This window comes from Lampetra planeri, chromosome 19 (assembly GCF_965212315.1).
Source record: "Lampetra planeri chromosome 19, kcLamPlan1.2.h2, whole genome shotgun sequence".
Classification (NCBI taxonomy): Eukaryota; Metazoa; Chordata; class Hyperoartia; order Petromyzontiformes; family Petromyzontidae; genus Lampetra; species Lampetra planeri.
The window spans coordinates 11,098,993-11,123,874 of record NC_136125.1 but is presented as its reverse complement, the minus strand read 5'-3'; the positions used below and the strand labels follow the sequence as shown (position 1 = coordinate 11,123,874).

At 48.2% G+C, this 24,882-nt stretch overlaps 1 protein-coding gene across 1 annotated transcript in view; it reads right to left on the bottom strand.

Moving 5' to 3' along the window:
• Positions 1 to 1,214: 1,214 nt before the first annotated feature.
• Positions 1,215 to 24,882, bottom strand: part of GUCY1A2 (guanylate cyclase 1 soluble subunit alpha 2) — a 46,347-nt gene continuing 22,679 nt past the window's right edge. Inside the window, exons 8-13 of the mRNA XM_078602696.1 lie at positions 22,653 to 22,925; positions 13,759 to 13,902; positions 7,455 to 7,609; positions 4,521 to 5,047; positions 4,176 to 4,363; positions 1,215 to 1,415 (exon numbers count right to left, since the gene is read on the bottom strand). Of these exons, the coding sequence (XP_078458822.1) occupies positions 1,215 to 1,415; positions 4,176 to 4,363; positions 4,521 to 5,047; positions 7,455 to 7,609; positions 13,759 to 13,902; positions 22,653 to 22,925 (1,488 nt within the window). The remainder of the gene's footprint in view (positions 1,416 to 4,175; positions 4,364 to 4,520; positions 5,048 to 7,454; positions 7,610 to 13,758; positions 13,903 to 22,652; positions 22,926 to 24,882) is intronic.

Genomic DNA, 24,882 nt, shown 5'->3' with positions numbered 1-24,882 from the left:
TTTGCGACCCTGGTGCGGCCGGGTACGGGTACGGGTACGGGTACCCATTTGCGACCCTGGTGCAGCCGGGTACGGGTACGGGTACCCATTTGCGACCCTGGTGCGGCCGGGTACGGGTACGGGTAGCCGGGTAAGGAATCAAAACCCGTCTGCGACCTCTGTCGCACGGGAAGCCCTTCATCCAGCACGATATTAATTGAGGCGCTGAATTTTAATGTCAACTAATTACGAGACCCTGTTAGTCTTGAGGAAACGATCGCAATGATCAGTTTTCATTCACATCCACATTTTTTTCCCTCTCCTTGGGATTCTTTTTTTTTAAACATATATACAAAACACCATCCCCCCAAAAGATATCAAATTGTCCACTCTGCTGCGCAAGCTTTGCAACGGGACATCGAGTGACGTGTCGTGCTTGTAAAGGTACCCTGTACGTAGGACACAGAGCACTTCATACACACAAACTCCACTCCATTCATCGTAACAGCCAGGCCAGGTTTTACCCGGCAATGGCCAATGCCGATTGTATGTCTGTATGCTGAACTTCTTTCGCACCGTGCGTAGCAAAGCGTGCTAATCGGAGGTGCGCGGAAAAGACAAACTAAACACAACAATGCCGGGGTTTAGCCGCGAGTTTCCTCTGCAGCGCAAAATTATGATTATATACAAAAAAAACCCTGAAAATTTGGTCCTGTTAAATGACGCATTCATGGTTTGGAGTTGCATGCCACTCTTGATAAATTGCCAGTGATCAAAAAAATGGACAACTAAACACAATAAGCGGTTCAAAAGAAATTGGTTTTCCACGGAGCGATTCGATTCTCCTGCGAGAATCTTTTTTTCTCTTCTTGCCGATCCGCCGTAACAAATCAGCAGTCGGATCGCGCGGCAACTAACGCGAGAGACGTGCATTTCCACTCGGATGACGAATTAGTTCGATTGTTATTTTACGAGACAAGCTGCACACGTGACCTCCTCTTCCGCTCTGTGGGGTCCATCTTTATGCAAGCCTCCCGCAACAGTGGCGATATTTCAAGACTTAAGATAACTACGATTTTCTCGCGAGGGTCAAAACGTCTCTCACTTAAAAAGAAAAATTCCACCGTACCCCCCCCCCTCAACTCGTTTTCATGAAGATTCATAGCCCCAGCTGCTCTGCAATGCAATCGTATGCCAAATATGTAACGCAACGGTTTAACTAAGAAATGTCGCTGTTAAGCTGATTTCTCGTTCGTTCGTTTCTCAATCCGCTTGCCCCGGCTGAGGGTCGCGGCGGCAGCGTGTTGAGTAGTGGCGGACAACACCTCCCGTTCCCTGGCGACAGCCTCCAGCTCTTCCTGGGGAGTTCCCAGGCGTTCAAGCGACGTAGTCCCGCTGGACGTGTCTTGGCCGGCCGCGGGTTCGTCGCTGTTAAGCTGCTTATTCAAATCGCAATTTATTGGGCTTAATGATGGACATGCGCTGACACGAGGTCAACATATTCCAATTTAATGCCGTGACCTCAACTCTCTGTCAATGGTGTGTGGCACAAAAAAAAAGTCCAATTAGTTTAAGAAGTATTTGTATTCGTGTTGATGACCGTCTGGTATTAACCTTGACTGTGGCTTGTGTGTGAGCCACGGTATATACGCTAATATATCAGCATTTCCAGATTGCTTTCGGTCAAACTGCAACGGCAGGTGTTTAAGAAGCCCGACTCTGCTGACGCGAGGCGCTGAAGGTCAAAACTGGATCAGAGTTCGCCTGTTTAATCAGCGCTGCTGGAAATCATTAGTTCGGAAGGCCAGAAGTCTGATGGGCTGTAAAGAAGTGTATATTACATGGAGGAATGGATTTCCTGTCCATTAATTACATATCATCCAATATATCCTCTGCCAGAGAGCAGAATCTTGTGCAGTTTTTGCATTAATACCATTTGAATAATTCTTACTTTGTTTCTAAAAATAGCAAAGGTGCCGCTGTAATAGTCTACGGTATAATTCTGGAATGCGAGACGTGGATAAGGACACGTGCATCAGGCAATGAACACAAATGCTGGGCAGGACACGTCGCTCGGACGAGACCGGTGGCGGAACGTCGGTCAGAGAGCACTCACGGAGATCGAACGATGAGATGATGAGATAAGCTCGCGCTCAGGAGCAAGATGGATCGTGGCATTACGGAACCAGTTACGGCAATTGGGAGGCCTTCATCTGGCAGTGGATAGACCGTGGCTGACGATGACGATGATGATAAATCTTGGGTTAGTGGCTGCAGTTAATGGAGACAGCGCATTGCTTACATGTGTGGAGCAAAGAATATTTGCTTAGACTGCTTTCAAATCTGCAAAAGAGCATCACTTTACTTTATTAGCATTTAGTGTTAAATGATCTCGCGTGGGAATTTAAATAGAACGAATGGCGCACTCGCGCGTACGTTCAAATGTCTCAAGGAACTGCAGCGCAAAATGATGTTAATAAATAAAGTGAGTTTTAAAATGAATATTAATTTGTTCAAAGAAGTTATTACGTCTGGGCATTTTTATTAGTAGCGCTTGTATTATTATTCCAAGTCATATTGCAAGGACTATAATGTCCACACACGTGTGCTTTATATAGCCTTGTGCTTATAAATCCTTACTATTGTGTGTCTATAAAAATGTCTCTTTAATGTATCAACGCTTTTTGATACACATTTTAACATCCAATGATCGTCGTCTGCATTTCCCCGAAGCGCTGAAATTTGTATTGGTGGAAATGGAAACCCGAAATGGATTTTAAGCCAAAAGGAATAGTGCTTCAAAGAAACAAACTGGAGTTCCCCTTCTAAAAGCACAAACACTGCGCTATGGATTGGACGTGAGAAGTGTAATCAATGGTGATACATGCATGGTATGCTGCATCCACACTGCCACTCATTATAATTGACCAGCAAAAAAAGTCAACACGATTTGAGAAGGTAACAATGAGTTCATAGCTCGCAAAATTCAACTTCATGTTAAACCTTGTCTCTATCTAGCAGTTGCGTAATGTAGAATTTGGACAATTATATAAGTGACACGCATTGTAAACAATACGAACATATTGAAAAGTTAATGTCCACCCACCCTCATTAATCACGCGGAACGCTTCCAAGTGTCACGTGGTGCATGTGGATTGGTGAGCGTGGGGTGTCTGGTAAATTGTACCGGGCGAGTATCTGGTGAGTGGTGAGCCTCACGTTGAGTGTCCGGTAAGTGGTGAGTGTGCAGTCCATGGTGAGTTTTTGGTTCGTGTCGGTGTCTGCTGTGAGTGGTTAGTGTCTGGTTGGTGTCTTAAATGTGTGGTGCGTGATGAGTGGCGAGTGTCTGGTGAGATGCTGCGTTTGGCGAGTTGGTCTAAGGTGAGCGAGCGAGCGAGCGCGTGAGTGGTGAGTGTCTGTCGAGCGCGAGTGCTGATACATCATCGGCCTTGTTATGAAGGAGAGGCACGTAGTGACACGGGCAAATCACGTTGATCAATAAAGTAACACATGTGCGGATTTGCATTCCTATTATCCCAGTCTCAAAACCTATCACCACGATGGCATTGTTCACCGAAACAATTTGGCTGACGGGAAGTAAAAGCTTGCCAAGGACAGACCGCGCGGTGTGATGCAACAGGCATTTTGCGGCAAGCTTGGAAGAAGCGTTTCATGAAGGCGTTTAAACCATTAAAAAAAGAAAACGACCGACAATAAGCGTTTTGTGCCTACATGTTTCTTTTCCAGAGCGTGGAGTCAGCAGTCCGTGCCGTGGGTTCTGAGTCGGCTTTCTTGAGCATCGCCTCAGCTTCCGAATTCTGGAATCTCCACAAGAATACCGGCCGTCTCGCCACAGCACCCACCACCACACTAGCCGGCACAAGCCCTGGCCGTGCCACCACCGGCTCCACCGGCTCCATCTGCGCCATCACCACCACCGACATCAACAATCGCCTCTAAGTGGCGGTGGCGTCACCACGGCGCTTGTGCCATGCCAGGTGCACTTTGAGGCCACGCGAAGTGTCCAAGGCTCACCGACAGGAGGGGTCACGGGACAGATCTGGGTGTTTACGCACGTATGTTGAACTTCTTTCCCACCGAACGTAGCCAACCGTGCTAATCGGAGGTGCAAAGGGTTGAGTGAGTGAGAAGGCTGGCAGATGCACCGTCTGTGCCACCATCACCACCAATATTACCATCCAGGTTTCCCAGGGCTTCGTCGCCTCGCGGACTTCCCACCGCCCCGAGTGGGTCGGCGGCAAGAGCGGTGTGGGAGGAGTGCTCAGCGGGTGGTCTGTCGGTGACGTCGCTGCCGCCATCACTGCCGCCACCATCACCTCCGCCACCATCACCGCAGCCACCGCCGCTGTCTCCACCATTACCGCTGTCACCGCCACCACCGCCACCATCACCGCCACCATCACCGCCGCCACCATCACCACCATCATCACCGCCGCCACCACCACCGCCGCCACCATCACCGCCGCCACCATCACCGCCGCCACCATCACCGCCGCCACCATCACCTCCGCCACCATCACCGCCGCCACCATCATCGCCTCCACCACCGCCACCATCACGGCCGCCACCTTCACGGCCGCCACCATCACGGCCGCCACCATCACCGCCGCCACCATCACCGCCGCCACCGCCGCCGTCTCCACCATTAGCGCTGTCACCGCCACCATCACCGCTGCCACCGCCGCCAGCACCGCAATCACCACCGCCATCACCACTGTCACCGCCACCATCACCGCCACCGCCACCACCGCCACCATCACCGACGCCACCATCACCGCCACCGCCATCACCGCTGTCACCGCCACCATCACCACCGCCGTCACCACCGCCACCGTTGTCACCGCCACCATCACCACTGTCACCGCCGTCACCATCGCCACCGCCGCCTCCGCCCTTGTTGGGTGGCCCACAGTGAGGGCCGTGCGACGCCGCGGGCTCGTACGAGTCGAGGAAGTAGCAGATGCCCGGCACGTCGCCGGGAAAGTTTGCTGGAAGCTCTCGCCGCGACCGTGGAGTGAAGCGGAAGCCGTCGTCACCGCTCAGGAGCCTTTTGACAACAGCGGCAGCAAGTGCAGCGGTGGAAGCGGCGGGGGTCACTCCGTGGCGCTTCGTGCGTGAGCGCGGTTTGTGAGGACGCGCTTCAGTTTACGCTTCGGGGCCCCTGTGATTCTTAATATGCCCGTCGAAGGTTTTTGGTTTTGTAAATAACGACGATGGGTTTTTTTCCGTAAGATGATACGAGGGACTGCTTGCAGAAAAGCGAGCGTACGTAATATGTAATCAATGAATCCAAGCACCAATGAATGCAATTGACCAAACATCCACATTTAAAAGGACCCTCGTGAAAAAATTCTCATGACTCTGTGACGCCTGGATAATCAAATGCCATGATTAGTATTACTTGTAGAGTGCCTGCTATGACATACGAATCGTAAACCTGGACACTGAGAAAGAAGATAGAACCAAGGCTGAACATATGTAAAGCAGCGTGGAGAGGTGCATGATGGGAATTTCAGAGAGACAAACTGCAGGAACACTTTGATTTAAGAACAAACACATAATTAGAGAGTTCACGTTTGGCTAGTGAATAAGAGCGAGTGGGCTTGCCCAGGACACATCACCAGAAGGGATGGCAGCAGATCGACAAGACTGGCGATGGAATGCCGGCTGAAGCAGGGAACATGCCCGACGGGACGACCACTGTGGAGAATGAGCAATTAGGTTGTACGTAGGAATGTGGAACTTCTTTCGCACCATGCATAACCAGCCGTGCTAATCGGAGGTGTGGGGGAAGTACAAAAAAGCAAAGACAAAAAGCAGATTAGCTCATGCGCAGGAGCGAGATGGATTGTGTCATCACAGGACCACAAGGAATAGCGATGGAGTGGGGAGGCCTGCATCCAGCAGTGGATAGACCATAACTGATTATGACATTGGTGAAGCCGGGCCACACCGGGGATGGTCTTCTGCTTTCCCTCATTCTATCGCTCTTTGCCATGAAGTGTTTTCTTCATGGCAAAGGTATCCCCGACATTGATGAGATGCAGTCGTGACGACTGATTTTTACTCAATTGAACAATTTCTCTCATCGACATTTTGCTCAACTATCTTATTATAGGATGTGGGATTGTCCTCTCCTCGTACTGCTGGACTCTGGAACCCTCCCTGGCCATCTAATTTCCAAAACTTCAATATCTTTGCTCATTTGATGAGATCAAACAAAAGGTCGGAGTGGCTCAGAGGTCAGGGTACTTGGTGGCACACTGCTGAGGTCCTGGGTTAAAATCTAGGCAGCCACTTGCCCAGATTTCAACTCCAAGTTTAAGCAAGTTGATGGTTTTTACCCAGTCACCAATTGCTGTACGAAATCCATCACGTTACATTGGGTAATGCACTTAATTTGACTGATTTACAGCTCTAAGAAGTGACAAATGTTGATTTTACTATCATGCGACAATCCTATCTCACAGTAGAGTGTGTGGTGAAATGCAACCGTGACTGTGTAAACGATGAAAAGATCGCTTGAAGGATTTTTAGTGAGAGGTCTTATAAAACCATCTCTTCTGCAGCCATTCTCTGACACATTGGGCGCACTGCTCTGTGAACTTCACAAATTCCTTCTATTTCTCATGACATGATGCACAGAGTGCAAATGGAAAACAAAAAGGAAAAAAATAACCGAAATATGCTTTAAAAAAATAATTTTATAAATCTCCGATGTGTTGTCGGCTTGTACCGCGTGTTGTTTGCCATCACGTTTAAGGGACCGAATTGAGCTACTCCTTTCCCTCTTAATCATAGAGCGTTGCCGGCTGCTGCCGCTGTTGCTGGTTCCGTTTTGGGCTCGGCTCTCTGGTGGTACGCCGGGCCACGTTTCGGTTTTTTTTGCTTCGCCTGGGAGTAAGCTGGAGTGCCCGGAGCAAACTCACCAATGCGTGCACACGATGGGAGAGCACTCCCACACAAGAAAGAAAAATATTAACTCGTAAAAACAAAGTTTTTCACTATAAATCCTTTATATGCGTGGCATAGGTTTTATTTTATTATTAATTTCTGTTTTTCTTGAGTAAGAGTTTCATTTTTATCACATTGGTATTTTAAATTAAATATGAAATTTTGTTTTTTCCTAAAAGTGACAATTTATTTTCGTGAAAAATTTTTTGCAAAAATTTTTCACGAAAATAAATTGTCACGCACAACGAGTCTGTGTGCAAAATGTCAGCTTGATTGGATCACGGGAAGTGGGTTAAAAAACGACCGAAAGATTTGCACGGTCGTAAGCGCGCAAGCAAGCAAGCAAGCGAGTGAACTTAATATAAAGGATTAAAAAAACCATCAGACAGCCACACAGCACGACCACGAAGACAAACCTGCGTGACCGGCATGCTTTAAATTATCTCCACATTGCACTTCACGGGACTGAGACGGCAGGGACCCCTCCCAGGCTCGCTCACCGGTGCGTCGTGGGGCTGACGTTCACGCGGCACGGGAGGCTGCCGGCCTCGAATCGGTTTGCGAGTGCCACGTTGTTCCCGAAGAGGCAGTAGCGCGGCATGTTGACCCCGACCACGCCGGCCAGCACGGGACCCGAGTGCAGCCCGATCCGCATCTGAGGGACGGCCGGGGCACGTGTGCGAGTTAGGGACGCAGTGTTGCATCACCTCCTTGTGATTTACCCATCACCTGCGACAACCAGTTGGTGGGATAGTGCGTATCCATTGCTGGTGCTTAGAACAAGAACGTTGTTTTTAACGGGCAGTCTTGAAATGTCCTCAATTAGTTGAAAGCCCTTTGTCAATCCGCTGTTGGGTGAAGGCCTCCCCGCGCCACGTCAGTCGTGGGGGGTTATTTGACCATACTTCACCATATTGTTTGGGTCTTTCAGTAAAGTCACGTAGGTAGAAAAAGAAAAAGAAAAAATAATAATAATAAAAATATCACGACGTTTTGATCGCAACACAAGCGGTCGTCATCATTGTTTCCTGATGATAATCGCTTGTGTTGCGATCGAAACGTCGTGATATTTTTTAAAATTATTTTTCATTATTTTTGTCTATCTACGTGACTTTACCGAAAGACCCACATAATATGAATTCCTGCAGTCACGAAAGCTTTAAGTCAAGATACTTCACCATGTTGGTCAGTGCGGGTTGGGCAGGATGGCGTACCTCCAATTTGCGAGGTTGGCTATGTACTGTGTGAAAGAAGTTCAAGATACATACGTACGGGGCGAGGGCAGGTTCAGATATCGCTCGCCACCGATGTTAGCCGTGGTCGTGGTGCATTATGCACAGCCCTGCACCATAGTAGTGGTGGAGGATGTCAATAACACAATTATAGCTTTATGGCAAAATCATAATAATAATTAAAATTTAAATTGCGAAATTCCATCCTAGGATCCCAATGCACAATGCATGGAAAGCAGGAAACAAAACCAGAACCAGCGCACCGACCAATCTAAAGAGGGAAAGACACTTTTAAGAGATGGGTTTTCAAAGAAAACTTAAATATATTTTCCCTTAACAGCTTAACCAGATCATCACCATTGTCACCACCACCACAGCTATCATCACCATCAATTAATGATTACAAATTGTTGCAAAGTATTAATTGAGCCCTGGAAGATGACATGAAAGTAATTATACAAATTAACCCATATACGTAATTCCTTTTATTTCACGGAAGAAAAAACGATGAGTCTACATTTGTATATACGCGTAAAAAACCCATCTAAAATCCCTGGGCAGGGCTATAGAAATCCACAGTAGCCGAGTCAGCACCCCCTGCTAAGCCGGGTTCCATTCCATGTTTCAGCCACCTGTGATTAAACCAGCTTCACAAACATAGCGAGTTGATGGTCTTAACCCAATCGCCAACAGCTACGCAAAACAATATCCCTGCAGCATTTCACTTTGATTTTCACTTAATTTCACGGATATGCAGTTCTGAGACTAAAGTTGAACTTCTTTCGTGCCGTACGTAGCCAACCGTGCTAATCGGAGGTGCGGGGGAAGAACAACAAACTAAACACAACGAACGCAGTTGTAAAGAAATGAGTTTTCAATCTAGATTTAAACGTGCACAGCTCCAGCGGCTTCCTGATATCGAAAGGAGTGTTCCAGACGGCCGCAGAAGCGCATCGGAAAGGACGCAATGCAGTGACCGTCTTTGTTCGATGCTGATGGGATGGATGACCAGAATTTGCACGAACAATGAGAGGGAGGTAAAGAGCGTAACGTGTTACAGGAAGAAGTATTCTGCGCCGTGCACCTCAACGCGTCGCGTGCCCAAAGCATAACGCACGTTTCCATGTCAGAAAACAAAAAAAAAACCTAAAACCACGTCATGTTTTCGCGCGTGATGTGTCATTCCCCAACGCACCGAACGCAGCGTCCCCCGTCGTTATATTTGGCTCGGCGTAATTTCGATTGAAAGCTTTCATGACAGCAGGGATTCATCTTCTTGGTTCTTTCGGTAAAGTCACGTAGAAGGGAAGTAATAAAATAAAAAAACATAATAAAATAATTCTCACGACGTTTCGGCCACAACGCAAGAGGACGGCTGCTTGCGTTGTGGCCGAAACGTCGTGAGAATTATTTTATTATGTTTTATTTTTATTATTTTATTACTTCCCTTCTACGTGACTTTACCGAAAGAACCAAGAAGTTGGTGCCGCGTGTTTGTGCGTTCGCGACGCGCGTGGCGCTCGATCCCTCGGCTGTGCGGTGGTGGTGGTGGGGGGGGGGTTGGTGGGGGGCGCTGCGTTGGAGACGCGTCACCGCCTCGCGCTCCGCCGCAGCGATGGAGGAGTGCGCGCCCGGCCTCTTTGCGAACCCCCTTGGAGACCTCCTGGCCGGGCGAGCACTCGCAGCTAATACACCTTCACGCTTTCTCAATCATTCATAGCAGCGTGCCAAGGCTGTTGCGCGGTAGCGTCCGCCACGGACTCCGGAGCATTCCCGTGGGAACGGTGAGCGCGAGAACAGGATTCGATTTCGAGTTAAAGCTTCGGTGACTGCAGCGATTCATCACGTAGAATGGAAATAATAAAATAATAAAACATAAAACATAATAAAATAATTCTCACGACGTTTCGGCCACAACGCAAGTAGCCGTCCTCGGGTGGAGAACAGGTCTGTCGAGGAAACAGAGTCTGAGGACGGCTACTTGCGTTGTGGCCGAAACGTCGTGAGAATTATTTTATTATGTTTTATTTTTTATTATTTTATTATTTCCATTCTACGTGGCTTTACCGAAAGAACCACAAGATGAACAGGATTCGAATTTAGGCGCAGGCGATGATGAAACTTCGCGTGTGCCAAGCTCCGTTTACACATTTTTCCTCTACACCCCCCGCCTATTCCGCCGACCCCCTCCTCCCCTACTAACTCCACTCTGCCGTCTCCACACGTGCAGGAAAAATGTGATATGAAAGCAGCACTTTTTAATTGAAAGACAAAATTACATGGCTGTGCAATGGAAAAAGCCAAAACTGTGTTGTGCACAGACAGTTTTTTGGTACTTTGGCGTGGCGAATATTAACTCCCTTGCCTGGTATGCGGGAGATTGTGGGTTCTATCCCGACCGTGACGCCTGCATATTTGGAGTTTGCGTGTTCTCCCCTTGGTCGCATGGATTTTTCTCCAGGTCCTCTGGTTTTTTCCTCCACATTTTAGAAACGTGCGTTTAGAGTATTTGGCTGCTATAACTTTCCACGTGATAAGCCACTTGGTTGAGCTACATAGCTCAGTGGGCCTTACCTGGTCAAATGAAACATTGTTTTAGTTTCGTTTCAGTTTAATACACGGTGGCCAAAAAGCCAGCGTACATCGGGCTATTTTATATATTTTAATACGGGCATGAAACATTTTTATTGTTCATTCTTCAAGTTCATATTTTACATATTATCATGATTAATATCTATTTTCGTCTTCCTTTTCAGATGACATACATATGGAAAGAAAATTTACTCAAGATGAACGAGTTCAATTAGTTTTTATGATTGCAAACAAGGCCGCTGTAATCTTTTTTAAAAAAAGTCCTACATTCATTTCAAAAGAGAATTCATGCATGTATTAATGTTAATGGAAGTCAGTGTTAACATTGTTAAAACAAATGAAATATCCACATATGATGTTAAAATATATACAGAGACTCTGTGTCCTTCCCTTTGGGCCATTCTGTATAATAATAATAATGTACAGCCCGATGTCAATCCACAGCTGGTTTAAGGCCTCCAGTCACGGGCGGTTGTTTGACCACATGCCACCGTGCTGATTAGTGTGGGTTGGGGTTCAGGGTCATAGCTGGCAATCCCAAGAAACGGCCAAGATATTACAATATAACAGGACCCTGCGGGGTGGGCTGGTAGGAATAATACTAATACCGGTACAGGGATATCGACCGGGTATAGAGGAGTTAAAAAGAAAATGATTTGTGCATGGGGGGTGAGCGATGACGTCCTCACCCCCCTCCCCACTGACCCGCGCGCCCACAGAGCAAGGATTGCAACAGGTGATGTCATTGGCTGGGCCGGATGCGACGGCCATCTTGTTTAGTTCATTTAGTTCACGGATCGCAGGGGGAGCGTGCGGCCATCTTGTCGGACAGACGGACAGTCGGACGGACGGACGGACACATTAATCTATTGGTGGTCTGGTCCACTTCGTTCCTACCAGTATTACTCGCCACTGATGTTAGCCACGGCTGGGAATTAAACTCACAGCAGAGATGGGAGAATGACTCTGCTGTCGATACCCCCCGAAATGAAAGGGAAATTCAAATTAAACACAGCGGAATTGTCTCGATCGAGGTGACGTAAAGGGCATTTTGTGGCAGATCGCATTACCCATGCCGAACAACGATGGGATGAATTTTCTGCCACTTTGGGTCCCTCCTCTTAGGCATGCCAAGGCTGGGATAATATCACGAATGAAACACAAGGTGGGTTTAACATGTAGTGGTACGCTTTTGCGACCAATATTATCCATGAGAGGTTTTTTGGGTTAGATCGCGCAAATATAAATGTGTCGTTAAACCCACCACCACCACCACCCGACGCAGCCAATTAGTAAGGTTTGTCAAGTAAACAAAAAAGGCCAGTTTGTTACTAGTTCAGCACCCCGGTGTTTTGGAGAGCAAATTATAAATGCTGTGAGTTCATTCTCCAACATACTGGTGTGCTGAAATAATAACTAATTGACGTGTTTTGTGTACGTGACAAGCGTTACTATAATTGGCCGTGTCGGGTGGTGGCGGATTTAACGACACATTTATATTCATGCGATCTAACCCCCCCAAAAAACCTCTATTTCGGAACACAAGGTGACTCGTCCAAGAATAAACAGACAAGACGAGAATGGATCTTCAGCCACTTCAAGATGACCCCACCCATCTGTGGATTAGGGCATTATGTTTAATTTTTATTATTTTATTATTTCCCTTCTACGTGACTTTACCGAAAGAACCAAGAAGATTATCAGAAGTGTTAACATTTATTTAAAGCACCTTGTATATAATTATTGCTGTGGAGTTGATTTGACAACAATTGAAATTGGGTTGGTCATTGGCTGTTCAGACCCCTTTAAAGCCCAATAGCCTCCCCCACCCCATCCCCACAATGACTCAAATCCCAACGTAATCACACACCGGCTGGGCGCCGTCTCCACATATAAATAGGGTGCACTCGCGCCCGTGCACTCACCTGTAGGTTAACTCTTCAACGACCGAGAGCTTTGCACTCGAAGGAATTGTGCGCCGGAGCAATCCACTCGCAACATCGGCACATTTTCAACGCTCGTCTTTGTGACATAACGGTAGTCTTCGTCAAGGTTAATGCAAGGTCAAATACACCACCACCATTGTTTTAACCAATGAGCGAACGAAAAATCCATCGATTGATTAAATATTGCCCAGCTTGCCAGTGAGAGCACCGTGCATTGCCCCGTTGTCGTATTATCACCAAGGCGTGATTCATGACAGAATATTCTCAGAGTGCCTGGTAGCCTGGAGGTGACACGTGCCTTAGTAGTCACAGGCACAGCTATACGGGACGTGGTGTGCCGGGTGCAGACAGATGTATTTTCCCGGGGGTCATCAACCCAGACCAGGCCCAGGTGGAATTAAACCCCACTTGTCGCATCACCAGCACTCAAAAGAGTTAATAGCTCTCCCATGCCCCAGCAGAGCTGCTTCAACCTGCAGTTCACGTGGCCTCTGAGATCAGCTTGATTTGCTACAGTGCCCGGATTTCGTGACCTTCACAGCTGTACATCGCATCGCAAGGGAGAGGTGGTGGTGGTTGTTGCTCGCTAATAGTGATTGCCCCAACAGCCTGTGTAAGCTACAGGGACGAGAGAAAGCTGGGAGGGGAGGGGGGTCGTTGCATTGGGTGGTAGTGGGGGCGTGGTGGTAGTGGGGGCGTGGTGGCGTGGTGGCGTAGTGGCCTAGCGGTTAGCGCGTTGCGCTACAAACCAGCGACGATTATCTGAACCGGCCTCCCCTAGGTCGCCACAGCCTCAAATGAGTACCTGGTGCGCTGTGTAAACATCACCACTGGGGGAGACAAAGGCTGCCACGTGCAGTGCTGGCCGCCCACCCCCTCGTGTGCCGTGCCGGCCTTCATAGGTGCTACTCTCTAACAGGACTTGCCCCAACAGTCTGTTAAGGCTACACGGGGGGGGGGGAGGGATCTTTGTCTCTGGTGGGCATGGTGGAAGTGTGGCTGGTGGGACTCCAGGCAGAGTTGAAAAATCCCACCTTGATGGGCTCTCCGTCGGGCGTGAGCACCTTCTGCGCCAGGTCGATCATGCGCAGGGCCATCCAGGCCACCCGCTGGGCGTGCTCCGCGCTCGGCTTGTGCAGACCGCCCGCCACGCAGTACGCGTCTCCGATCGTCTCCACCTGCACGCTCGCACCGCGCGGTGGAACCACTCGTTCGTTCAATAGGACGCGTTACCGCTCGGGTCGCCACCCTCTCCGGGTTGTCGCGGTACGGTGCCCCTTCTCAATGTAGCGCAATGTGGCCACGTGGTGGGGCTGGAAAAGGGCAGCACAGCAAGATCCACTGTTGTACTGTACTATGCTCCCACATCTATGCTCCCCTCCTTCACGAATTCGCACTGACCAGTGCGGTGAAGTGTGGCAGAGAGATCCTCATCCATCAAAAGATTGACAAGAGGGGCTGATCATGTAAATTGTGAGCTTAAGCACCAATATTAATCAATCAAAGTATTGTTATGCATAGCTTCCACTTGTGGTGTTCCCATGATCGTCCGCGTATTTGACAAAGCTGCTGGGACATTAAAGTCTGTTTTGTAACAATGCCTCATTCAAGATGACCCGTGTGTCCGTGCGTGCCACTCAGATAGAGCTGTGGGTTTCATTTTACATGTGAGCTCTCCCCTCTTCTGGCATTTTGAGATATTATTCTTCCCATGACATATCCCGGGTTTGTGTACCTTGTAGGTGGTAAAACTAATTTAGATTTGTTGGGCCTGGCGGACAGGGGCAGGGCACTGCACACGGTGCGAGACTGCAATTGCAACCGTGGCCAGACATTCATGACATCCAGCAAACAGCACTACTCCATCATCTGCACGCCGGCTGGTAATTTGCAATGATTAATAGTCATTTACAGACCTTTGTCCATCCACTGCTGGATGAATGTCTCTCTTCCGGTACCAAGTTGGTCGTTGGGGGGATTGTTTCACCATCCCATCAACATGCTGTAAAGTTTCCTGACACGAACAGTCACTAGTATCCAAGATCCACGTCAGCAAACAAGAGCTGAACATTGCCCACGGCTGTGTGCTGGAAATACAGGGCAATGGTGTCAAACATTGCAACTCGAGAATTTCCCACATGGCTGTGGTACCTTCATTAACCTTTCACTTTGCGAAGGTGTTCTCACACCATGTATGATCCAATCACCCGAACCCAATTTGGCTGCAAAGTAAAACGATCAAATCTGCATTATTATTTAGCAAAATAAATATCTCGGAATAATAATATAATAAATTAATCGGTCAGTCATATTTGCTGTGGACATCTCGCGCTCAGTTTATTTACAGAACGCCGTCAGCATTATCGCCGTCGTCATCATCAAATTAAACTAAAATTATTACAATTTTACGAGGCAAGGCCCACTGAGCTATATCGCTGTTTTTCAGAAACGACCTGGCCACAAATGATCGCGCTACGAAGTGGCTTATCACGTGGAAATTTATAGCAGCTAAGTACTCTAAATGCACCTTTCTAAACGTGGAGGGAAACACCTGAGGAACCCAGAGAAAAATCCACGCGACCACGAGGAGAGAAACACGGAAACTCCAAATACACAACAGGCGCCAGGGTCGGGATTGAACCCACGGCCTCCTGCGTTCTAGGCGTGTCCGTTAACCCCATGTGCGCGCGTGCGTGCCCGTCAGGCAGCTGTTCAAGCGCGGACAGGCCTCCCAACAACGCCACGGCGATTGTCAGCGGCGTGTCCCGTCAATTACTCGACAGGGGCCAAGCGACGAGGCTCACCGGGTGGGCCTGACGTGCGTGGGCGTGAGCAGTCACCGCCGCGTGCTCGTGCAAGCATGCATCGACTCGCGGACAAAAATAGCGTGCCCGCGCAACACATTCGCAAATCTCCGAGCTAGAGCAGTAGTTGCGCCGCAGATATATTGGAGACGTCGACGAATCCTCAACTGGCCTCCTATGTAAGCCGGGTGTTTCTCCCACGGGCCAATGATTGTTTGACACAATTCTACGCGTCACAGACTTGGGCGACAGCATCGCATTGTGTAGTCACATTGCAACGTCGTTGAAACTTAACATGCGTAAACGCCGCACGGGTTTTTGTTCACAGGCGCTCAGCGGTAGAGTTTGACTGTAAGATTCTTCAAATAATCGATAACTCAACGGCCATCGGTGCACTTGCTCTGCTTCCCATGTGTGCCGCTGGTTGGGATGTAATGGCTGGGGTTTGGTGACATCATTGGCATCATCAGCCACGTCACGTTGCACGTGGCTTGCAGGGAGGCAGGTGACATGTTTCAAGGGGCCTTAGTAATTATCCACAACTTCAATTTTTTTAGATTAACTACCCAGCAGCTTTGAATATACGTTTACACACTCTTACTTCCCAATAAAATGGATTGTTGTCACATTATGAACACAATTGCTTTTGTTCCATAGCATATGCCCTCATGTTTTTAACCCTTTAATGAACACGTTTAATGTGTTACATTTTCAAGATCTCGGTGTACCTCGCAAAAGAGATGCGCAGTCTCAACGAGCTCTTGTCTGCATTAAAGACTGCTTACAACTAAAGCTACATGTTCTGCAGTTCACTACTTGCTTTGTTTCGACTTCAGCTCTGCGTCACCTCTTAGCTGGAGCATCGCCACATGAGTTGAGTCATATTAATGCCGCGAGCCGGAGTTTGGCAAGATACGTGCCAGTGGTTTTTTTTTTGGCACTCGGTAATATGTGCAACCTGCGCTGATTTGTCAGGCAGCTCTCGGAGCCGTGGGTAATAATGCTAAATTTATTTATGAAAAAAACATATTTACAAGAACAATTTGTCAGCATGCAGAACAAAGAAAAGGTTGGCAACATTAATAAGGACATTACGCACACGGCAATGCTTTCTTGCACGTGATAGATGCAGACGCTGGAAATTAGCTGTGAAAATTTCATTAAGAATGCGCGGTTTCGTCTTTGCATGAAACTGAATTCCAGAAATAGAAGCTAAAAATACACCGAAAAATGGTTGATTAATAAAGGAATGCAAACCCTTACCCTTGTTCTATTACAAAAGACGTGATCTGAAAGAGAAACGTGATATCGAGAGAGGGCCACACCGGCTGTGCGAATGTATACTTGCACTCTTAACATGAGTTTGCAAATAAGAAAACAGCGCTTTATTTGCCAAGCATTTTGAAGTACTTTAAATAACTGTTCAATAGCTTTCACCAGCTACATAATGCTCGGGGTACCAGCCTGCTATAAGGCTGGTGGAAAAATCTGAAGTGAAATGCCACTGGAATGGACTTGAATGATGACCAACGGCTCAAAGCAATTAATTCCATCTCTGTAAAATCTCAAGCCCTGGGTTTTACTGCAACCGCGCACCTTATTGTTATTCAAGAGGCACGATAAAAAAAGACAGTTTCACATATCGCAGCTGTACAAATTTACTTGCTCTATAATTAATGGTGATACGCGAAGGCTGTGTGCAGATGCGTGCCGACGTATCGAGCCTGCCACGGCAATGGATCAACCCCTCTGATGTGACACGGGGGCATGCATCAGGTATCTGCGGTTGTACCGTATAGCTCTTCAGTGTTCCTGAAGAAGCTCCTATCACATGGAGCGAAACGTCGGACATCATGCCGAGTGACGTGCGGTACAACGGCAAAACGCAGAGAGCTATCGCATTGATTTTCTCGGCACGCCATTGGGCGTTGAAGCTTGATGCACCAAATTAAGACATATGGTGCAGAATACTGAACTCTGAGGCTGGGCATGTGCATCTCGGCTATTGTGTCTGAGTAGGAAGTGGCCTGTGAATACAAAGCAGCCAGGATGCTCGAGTTGCCAGCAAACAAAAATAGGCTTTACTGAAAATTCCAAACCATATCTGTGTGCGTTAGATGCATATATACATATTGAAAATGTAAAATATATCTATCAGGAATGTGCGTAACAGGCATGCCTCTGGAGTCAGTGCGGCGCCTCCTGGCATGGACAATTTATCTTGCATTCCCTGCCAGTGTAGTCAATGTTGTGTGCATGAGCTCTTACCTGATACTACAAAGGCCTGTATTAGAGTGCTGGGGTGGAGCTGCGGCGCAGTCGATAGCGCGCTCCGATCTACACCCGGCAAGCCGAGTTCAATTCCTAGCCACGGCTAACATCAGTGGTGGCGAGTGATATCAGGGCCAGTCCTGGGACTTCAATTCACCAAACATGCACCGACCATCTTGGAGAAGTATGGCCAATTAACCCACGTGACCAACATTGCTTGGGGATTCTAGATTTGAAGCTTTCGTGACTGCAAGGATTCATACTCTTAGGGTTTTCGGTAAAGTCACGTAGGTAAAAAATAAAAAGTCATATACATAATAATAGAAATAAAATAATAAGTCACAGCTGTGACGGTCCCACCTGATTACGGAGACTTGTGTTGCCTCCGAAACGTCGTGATTTATTATTTTATTTCTATTATTATTTCTATTTTTTTTTACCTACGTGACTTTACCGAAAAACCTAAGACTATTGCTTGGGGAGGCACTCATCCAGCAGTGGACTAAAAAAAATGGCTGTCACCCGTACACAGTCACAGCACTAGAATTCTCATTGCTTGGCCACAATGGTGTACGCACGATCGTGATAACGGGTTACACTCAAATCCCCCCCGGAGCGCATAGCTCTTTAGACGTGTCCACGCCACGTAATTACTGCACAGCGCGACGTCCCTCAGGTGTTCCGGAGTCGCACCTCTCACAGTCAGCTCAGTCTCACATCCCTCCCCTCTTAAGTGACTCACCCCCCCTTCCAAACTAGGGCAGCATTAGCAGCAGGCTCGGGAGGCCATTCGCAGAGCAGCATGTGGAGTGTGTTTTTTTTTCGAACGCCGCGTGTATTTTTAGTTTTCTATGGAAGAGGGAGGAGGAGGTCTAATCGTTTGGCAGTCGCGGGCAAACTAGCTCGCCGTTGTTGCCATTTTCTTGCACGTGGCCACCCCCCCTCCTGTGACGTCATTGTCACAAGCCCCGTGGCGGGTGAGGGCCAATCACAATCAAACGCAGCGGTGGCGCGAGTTCGTTTCAGCGGGAGCGGCACGACGGCTATTGCCGTTGCAGCACGTGGTCAGCGGACACACGTCACGGGTTACCGCCGTCCACACGTCGTACTTTTAATTAGAACACCGCAACGTAAGCAGCCAGAGCTTTGTTAATTAAACTACTGGATGAGGGCCCATGCCGTTTCGGTCTTATTTGTTGTTTGACCATACTTCGTCACACTTTGTCAGTGGGGGCTGGTGAAAGGTGAGGGGGGGGCAGGCGGGGGGGGGGCAGGACTGTTTCAGATATCACTCGCCACTCCTATTAGCCGTGGCTAGGAATTGAATTTAGATCGCTAGGTTCACAGTCGATGATATCATCCTTTGAGTACTCAATATTGAGTGACCTTGGAAGCTAAGCAGGTTCGAGCCTGGTGATTATTTGGGCCAGGGATAATTTCATTATTGTACAATACTTCACAATCCGTTGGTCTAACCAATACAAAACACAACATGTTTGCCATTTCTAAGATAGAGCCAATGCACCCCCCAGTATTAGAATATTTTGGCCTAATTTGAGTGGAGATTCCACATTCGTGTGGAAAGGATTAGTGTTGACCTTCTACCAAGCATTGCAAATGAGTGTATTTAACAACCCTGAAGACATGATGATGTGCTGGCTTCACAATGCCCGGTGACAAGCACTGACAACAGACACCTTGAGATGCATCTTCAAACGAAAACCGTACAATTCCCTCGCATTTTATTCACGTTACGTACACGTTCCTTTAACGCTCATAGAACACGCAATTACGCGTACTATTCAGTGATGGAAAAAAAATATATAGAAGCGCAAGAATTTGTGTCAGAGCCGCGTTATAGTGCTGCCCTACGCGGGCAGAGAGTTGCAACGCGTGGTTGATGATGGAGGTCGGAATGCGTCCCTGCGGCCTCTCCGTTGCTGCGACAGAGCAAAGCGGCGTGCGCATTGCTCCCGCTAATTGCTAATTATTTAGCGCTGATGGGACAGCCGTTGGGTCCATTAGCCAGTGTCCGCTGGCTCGCGGTATGCCATCGATCCACCGAAGAATGAAAGACAACGCGTGCCGTACGGGGGGGGCGGGGAGGAGGAGGGGGGGTGGCGAACAAAAAAGAGACCCGTATCCACCGTATCCATTCATCTATAAATACACGCACGCGTGGACCGAAGGTTGCAAGGGGTGCGCGCAAAGTGACTTCGCATTGTGAAAATAATAATAATAATCTCGTGACACCATAGCCCGAGCTTGAAAGTAATTCTGGAGTGCTGGCCTTAACTGAGATACGTGCACGTGATCCATGGAAGCTTGCAAGACTACAAAAGAGACAGGACACCTTTGTGTCCCGCGCATTCATTTAATGAGTTTCAGCCATCTGGAAATGGAGCTTCAAATAAAAACCACGCAAACATCATCAGCAAGCAAGCTGGGAGGGTGAACACGAAGGCCAATTTAGAGCTGTGGGTTCACTAGAAATTCAATCACTGGTATAACACAGTGAAATTTCACTTTCTGAGATCGTGCCAGATATGAGTGTATAATAACGAACTTTCGGCCCTTTGTCATTAAAATAATGCACGAAGGTCCGCCCCTCCGCCCCCATGCCGTGCCAGTCATAGGGGTTGGTTTACCATACTTCACACCATGCTGAGTTTATGCAGGGTTGGGGTGTCAGGCAAGGCTCGGTGTGAAGACCGGTGCATATATCGCCCCCCACTGATGCTAGCCAAAGCCAGGAGTCAAACTCACAAGTCAGGTTGCTAGGTTCAAAGCGCAGTCTGTGAACCAACGCACCACCATTCCAATCATCAGCTCAGAGTGTAACATTTTACAAATATCTTTCTCCCCAGCCGAAGCCAGCAGGACATTTCCAAATTAGCGGGAGTGGTGAATCGATTCTCATTTCTACCACCGCGTAGGTTTTCACGGTTGTGCCGCGCAGATCTGGGATGTGTTTTCGGGGTTGTACCGCAACCTTGTTCGGCAAGGTGTCCAACGTTTCACACCACGTTCTGGGAGCTTCTTCAGGAACCCAATTACGGTAATTTTGAGATGCATCTAAAAACCAACTCATGCAATTCGTGATAACATTGTATCACGTGATATGTACGTTGCTTGAACTTTCATATAACGCAGAGTTTTTCAAAGGCACGTTAAAGTGTTGGCCGACATGAGTCGCAACACAACGATTGAGGCTGGAATGCCACGGTGCAACAATAGCCGGTTAAGAGCTCTCCAGTTCGATCTCCCAGCGTCGCAGTTAAAACAATGGGCTCGTCAACAGTACAAATGGGAAAAGTGTGGATACTCCCACCACCTCTTCCAAGATGCCTGACCAGTGTGGAAGAGTAGGCCAGTGGCTGTCTTGTGCTATCTCTAGGGTATGCAGTTCTGCCAGCGGTGACGCGAGCAAGCGATGACAAGGCTGCACGTTTGCCTGTTTCTATTTTAACGTTGCTACGCTCGTGGTCAGCTTGCTAGGTGGATCGTTCAATGGCACGATCACGCGATATGGTGACGGCTTGGGAAGGCTTTCATCCAGCAGTGGATTGGCGATGGCTGATGATCATGGTTAACAATAATAATGATAAACTCTGGCAATAATGTTGGAGGTCACACGACAGCGGTTATGTTGAATGAATCAAAGGTGCCTGTGGCTATTTTATCGTTGCAATTCTCCGGCACGACAGCTGTTTTCTGCCCACGTTGACACAGCGGGCTCGGTGTGTTGCACAGTTCAACGTGTTGCATGCTTGTCTTGCCGAGCCTTGTTGCAGGCGTTAAGAAAGGGGCCCTATTTCGAACACCGTATCGCCATGGGTAGAGAAGTCATATTTAATGAAGCGCAACAGGCTCTCTCTTGAAACCTGTCACTGCGGTTTAATCATCGCAACGCTCACGCTCCCTATTCTCTGGGAATTGTACACGTTAAATGCTTGCGCGGATGGATGTAACATTCGTGTCAGCAAAAATTTCTTTCTTAACTGCCTCTTTTACTTAAATGGCTTCTGGAAGAGGAGCCGGTGATGATTCATGACGGAGCAATTTGCGATTTTGAATGCTCGGGATTTTAGGCCATTATTGTTACTCCGCAAAGAATACACAACTCATGTTCCCTTCCATCAAACACCGTGCATCTTGTAAATATGTTCACCACCAACACCACAATGCTTAGGGCTCTGACCATTATGCAACCTATGCCAGCAAAGTTTCTCAAACGGTTTAATGTGGCACATCCAGGACCGGATTTGGTTTGATGGGGGCCTGGGGCTCTTACAATGTTGGAGGCCTCCCTTTTGTACATTAAATTCCTTCCCTTTCATGTTTATCACCACACACACCCGATGCCAAACGCTCCGTTGGTATTTACCTCGGTTATAGCAGTTATTTTTCTTATTGTGATACACGAACTGTGGGGCCAAACCATCATCGAAAGAAACAAAACTGTTTAATTTTGGCAAGTAAATTGCATCAAACCACGCAGTGACACTGGCGCTTGAGTGATGTCATCACCTCTATGATTTACCACAACGCTACACGATTGCGCTTCATATGTATGCATGTTGAACTTCTTTCGCACAGTATATAGCCAACCGTGCTAATAGGAGCTGTGGGGGAAGAACAGCAACCTAAACACAAAAAGCAGTTTTGAAGAAATTAGTTTGTAAATCTAGATCCTCTAAAAGTGCATAGCTCCAGTGGCTTCCTAATATCGGAAGGAAGAACGTTCCAGACGGCCACAGAAGCGCAATCTGAACGCGCGCGATGCGGCGGCCATCTTTGTTCGCCGCCGTGACCGCGAGCACGCCAGCCGTTCAGCTTTGCCCACGCCTCACCTTGTAAATGTCGAGCAGCCCGCACTGGTGGTCGAACCTGGTGTAGAGCGCGTTGAGCATGCCAATGACCTGCAGTGGCGTGCACTGCGCGCAGATGGCCGTGAAGCCGACGATGTCAGAGAAGAGCACCGTGACGTCGTCGAACTTGCGCGCGGGCATGGCGAGGCCCTGCCAGAGGCAGCGCGCCACGTCGCCTGGGAAGATGGAGTCGAGCAGATCCACCGTGCGCTTCTTTTCCTCTTCGAGCGCGCGTCGCGTCTGCTCCAGAGTTTCCTGCATTAAACAAAAACACTTATAAGACTATTTTTTATTTATTTCACCGGGTATGTAGCTCCTTCTCGGGAGTGACCTGGCCATCGCGAATGATAGCTAAACGAAGTGGCTTATCGCGTGGAAATGTGTAGCAGCCAAACACTCTAGACACATGTTACTAAATGTGGAGGGGAAATCGGAGGATCCGGAGAAAAATCCATGACCGCAGGGAGAACATGCATGAAGACTCACAATAAGGCCAGCCCTTTGGCCCGGTTCCTGGACGTTTCGATTTTTCAACATAGTTTATTCAGGGCTTAAATTCTTACGGGTTGTTTTACGAGTAGCTGGTAGGCTGGGGCAGGCGCGTGGCGAGTGGCCACAGCCGTGGTGAGAGAAATACTGGGTGTGGTGTGCCGGATTTAGAACGTGTTCCCGGTTGCCGAACTTGATGGACCCAGCTGAAATTAAGCCCCATGGTTATGTGATTAAAAATGGTTTGGAGGTTTCAGATGTGCGTGCCATCTTGTTTAACCTGGTAAAAACGCAAGCGATAAAGTATGAGTCTCATATGCAAGCGTGACCTAGGTCGCCAAAATGACAAACGCAAAACAAGGTAGGAAGAGATGATACGATGTGGAACGAAAGTGTACACGTCCCTTCAACAAAGCCTGTGCTGCTTGCAAATAAGGGTGATCATGTACACACCCTTTGTATTTTTTTTTTCATCAAATACATGCAATTATGATGTAGTGAATCGGTTTGGATGTTGTGAAATGGTCAAAATAAGCTAACATGTGACAACTTCCATACTATAATAGTTATATTCTTTGGGTCTCCCGCAGGAAAAATATGTTTTCCTGCCTCAGCAGCTCTCCCGCTATATGTTTTCACCTGATGACGATTGCTCGTGTTGCGATCGAAACGTCGTGATATATATTTTTTATTATTTTTCTATCTACGCGACTTTACCGAAAGACCCAAAAGAATATGAATTCCTGCAGTCACGAAAGCTTTAGATCAATGATGGTTATAATCAGGAAATAAATTCAATGTAATGTGTTCCAAGCTCCGCTTTATGGATTTCAACCGATGAGAGTTACACCCAGTAAACATGCAACGTTGGGCCACAACATTGGCACGTGGTTAAAACCGTTGGCCCAACTTTCCGTATTTACTGGGCGATCGGTTGATTATCGTAAATAATCGCCACCACATGATTAAAAAAGAGTTATTCTCGACCACTTCTCAAAGGAGACCCATCGAGCTCTCTGCCAATCCTACTAACGGCCCGGCTCTCCAGTGCGGCGATTGAGTGGGCGACACAAGCAGCGGGGAGGGGGGTGGAGGCGTGAGATAACCGGTGACCTCGGGGAGTGTTCGCCAACCAGGGCACCCCCCGCGTGCTTCTGAAGCGGAAATTAATTATGAAAGTGGGACAACACGCTGCGGGGCTGCGTTTAATTTGGCATGTCAGGTGGGAAAGAGAAGCAAACACAATCGTGGGAGCGCTACGGGAGTCCAGCATTCAGTCCCCCCGCGTGCATTAAGGGCTCCGTCAGGGGCCAGGGAAGCAGAATGGGGAAAGGGCAAACCTCTGTTTAGCGTCGCCCCGCCAGGTGCCTTAAAAGGCATCGACCAAATGTTTACTAAAGTGCTGCCAGAAAATTAAAGCCTCATTACACGTGGCCTTATCATGGAGCCCCTGCGCTGTGTTTACACGGCAATTAAAACTGGACCCTGAGCCGTGCTTGGGCTGGTCCTGGAACGGATTGGCACGGATCGGGTCCTGGGACAAAATTGACACAGATTGGGTCCTGTAAAGAATTGGCACGGATCGAGTCCTGGAACGGATTGGCACGGATTGGGTTCCATCTGATTGCGTATTTTCCTGGGACCGGATCGTCCTCCTAGCCACCCCCCCTGCCTTCCCTCGTCCATGGCGAAGGGGACGTGGTCATAATTGTTTTTTTCCACA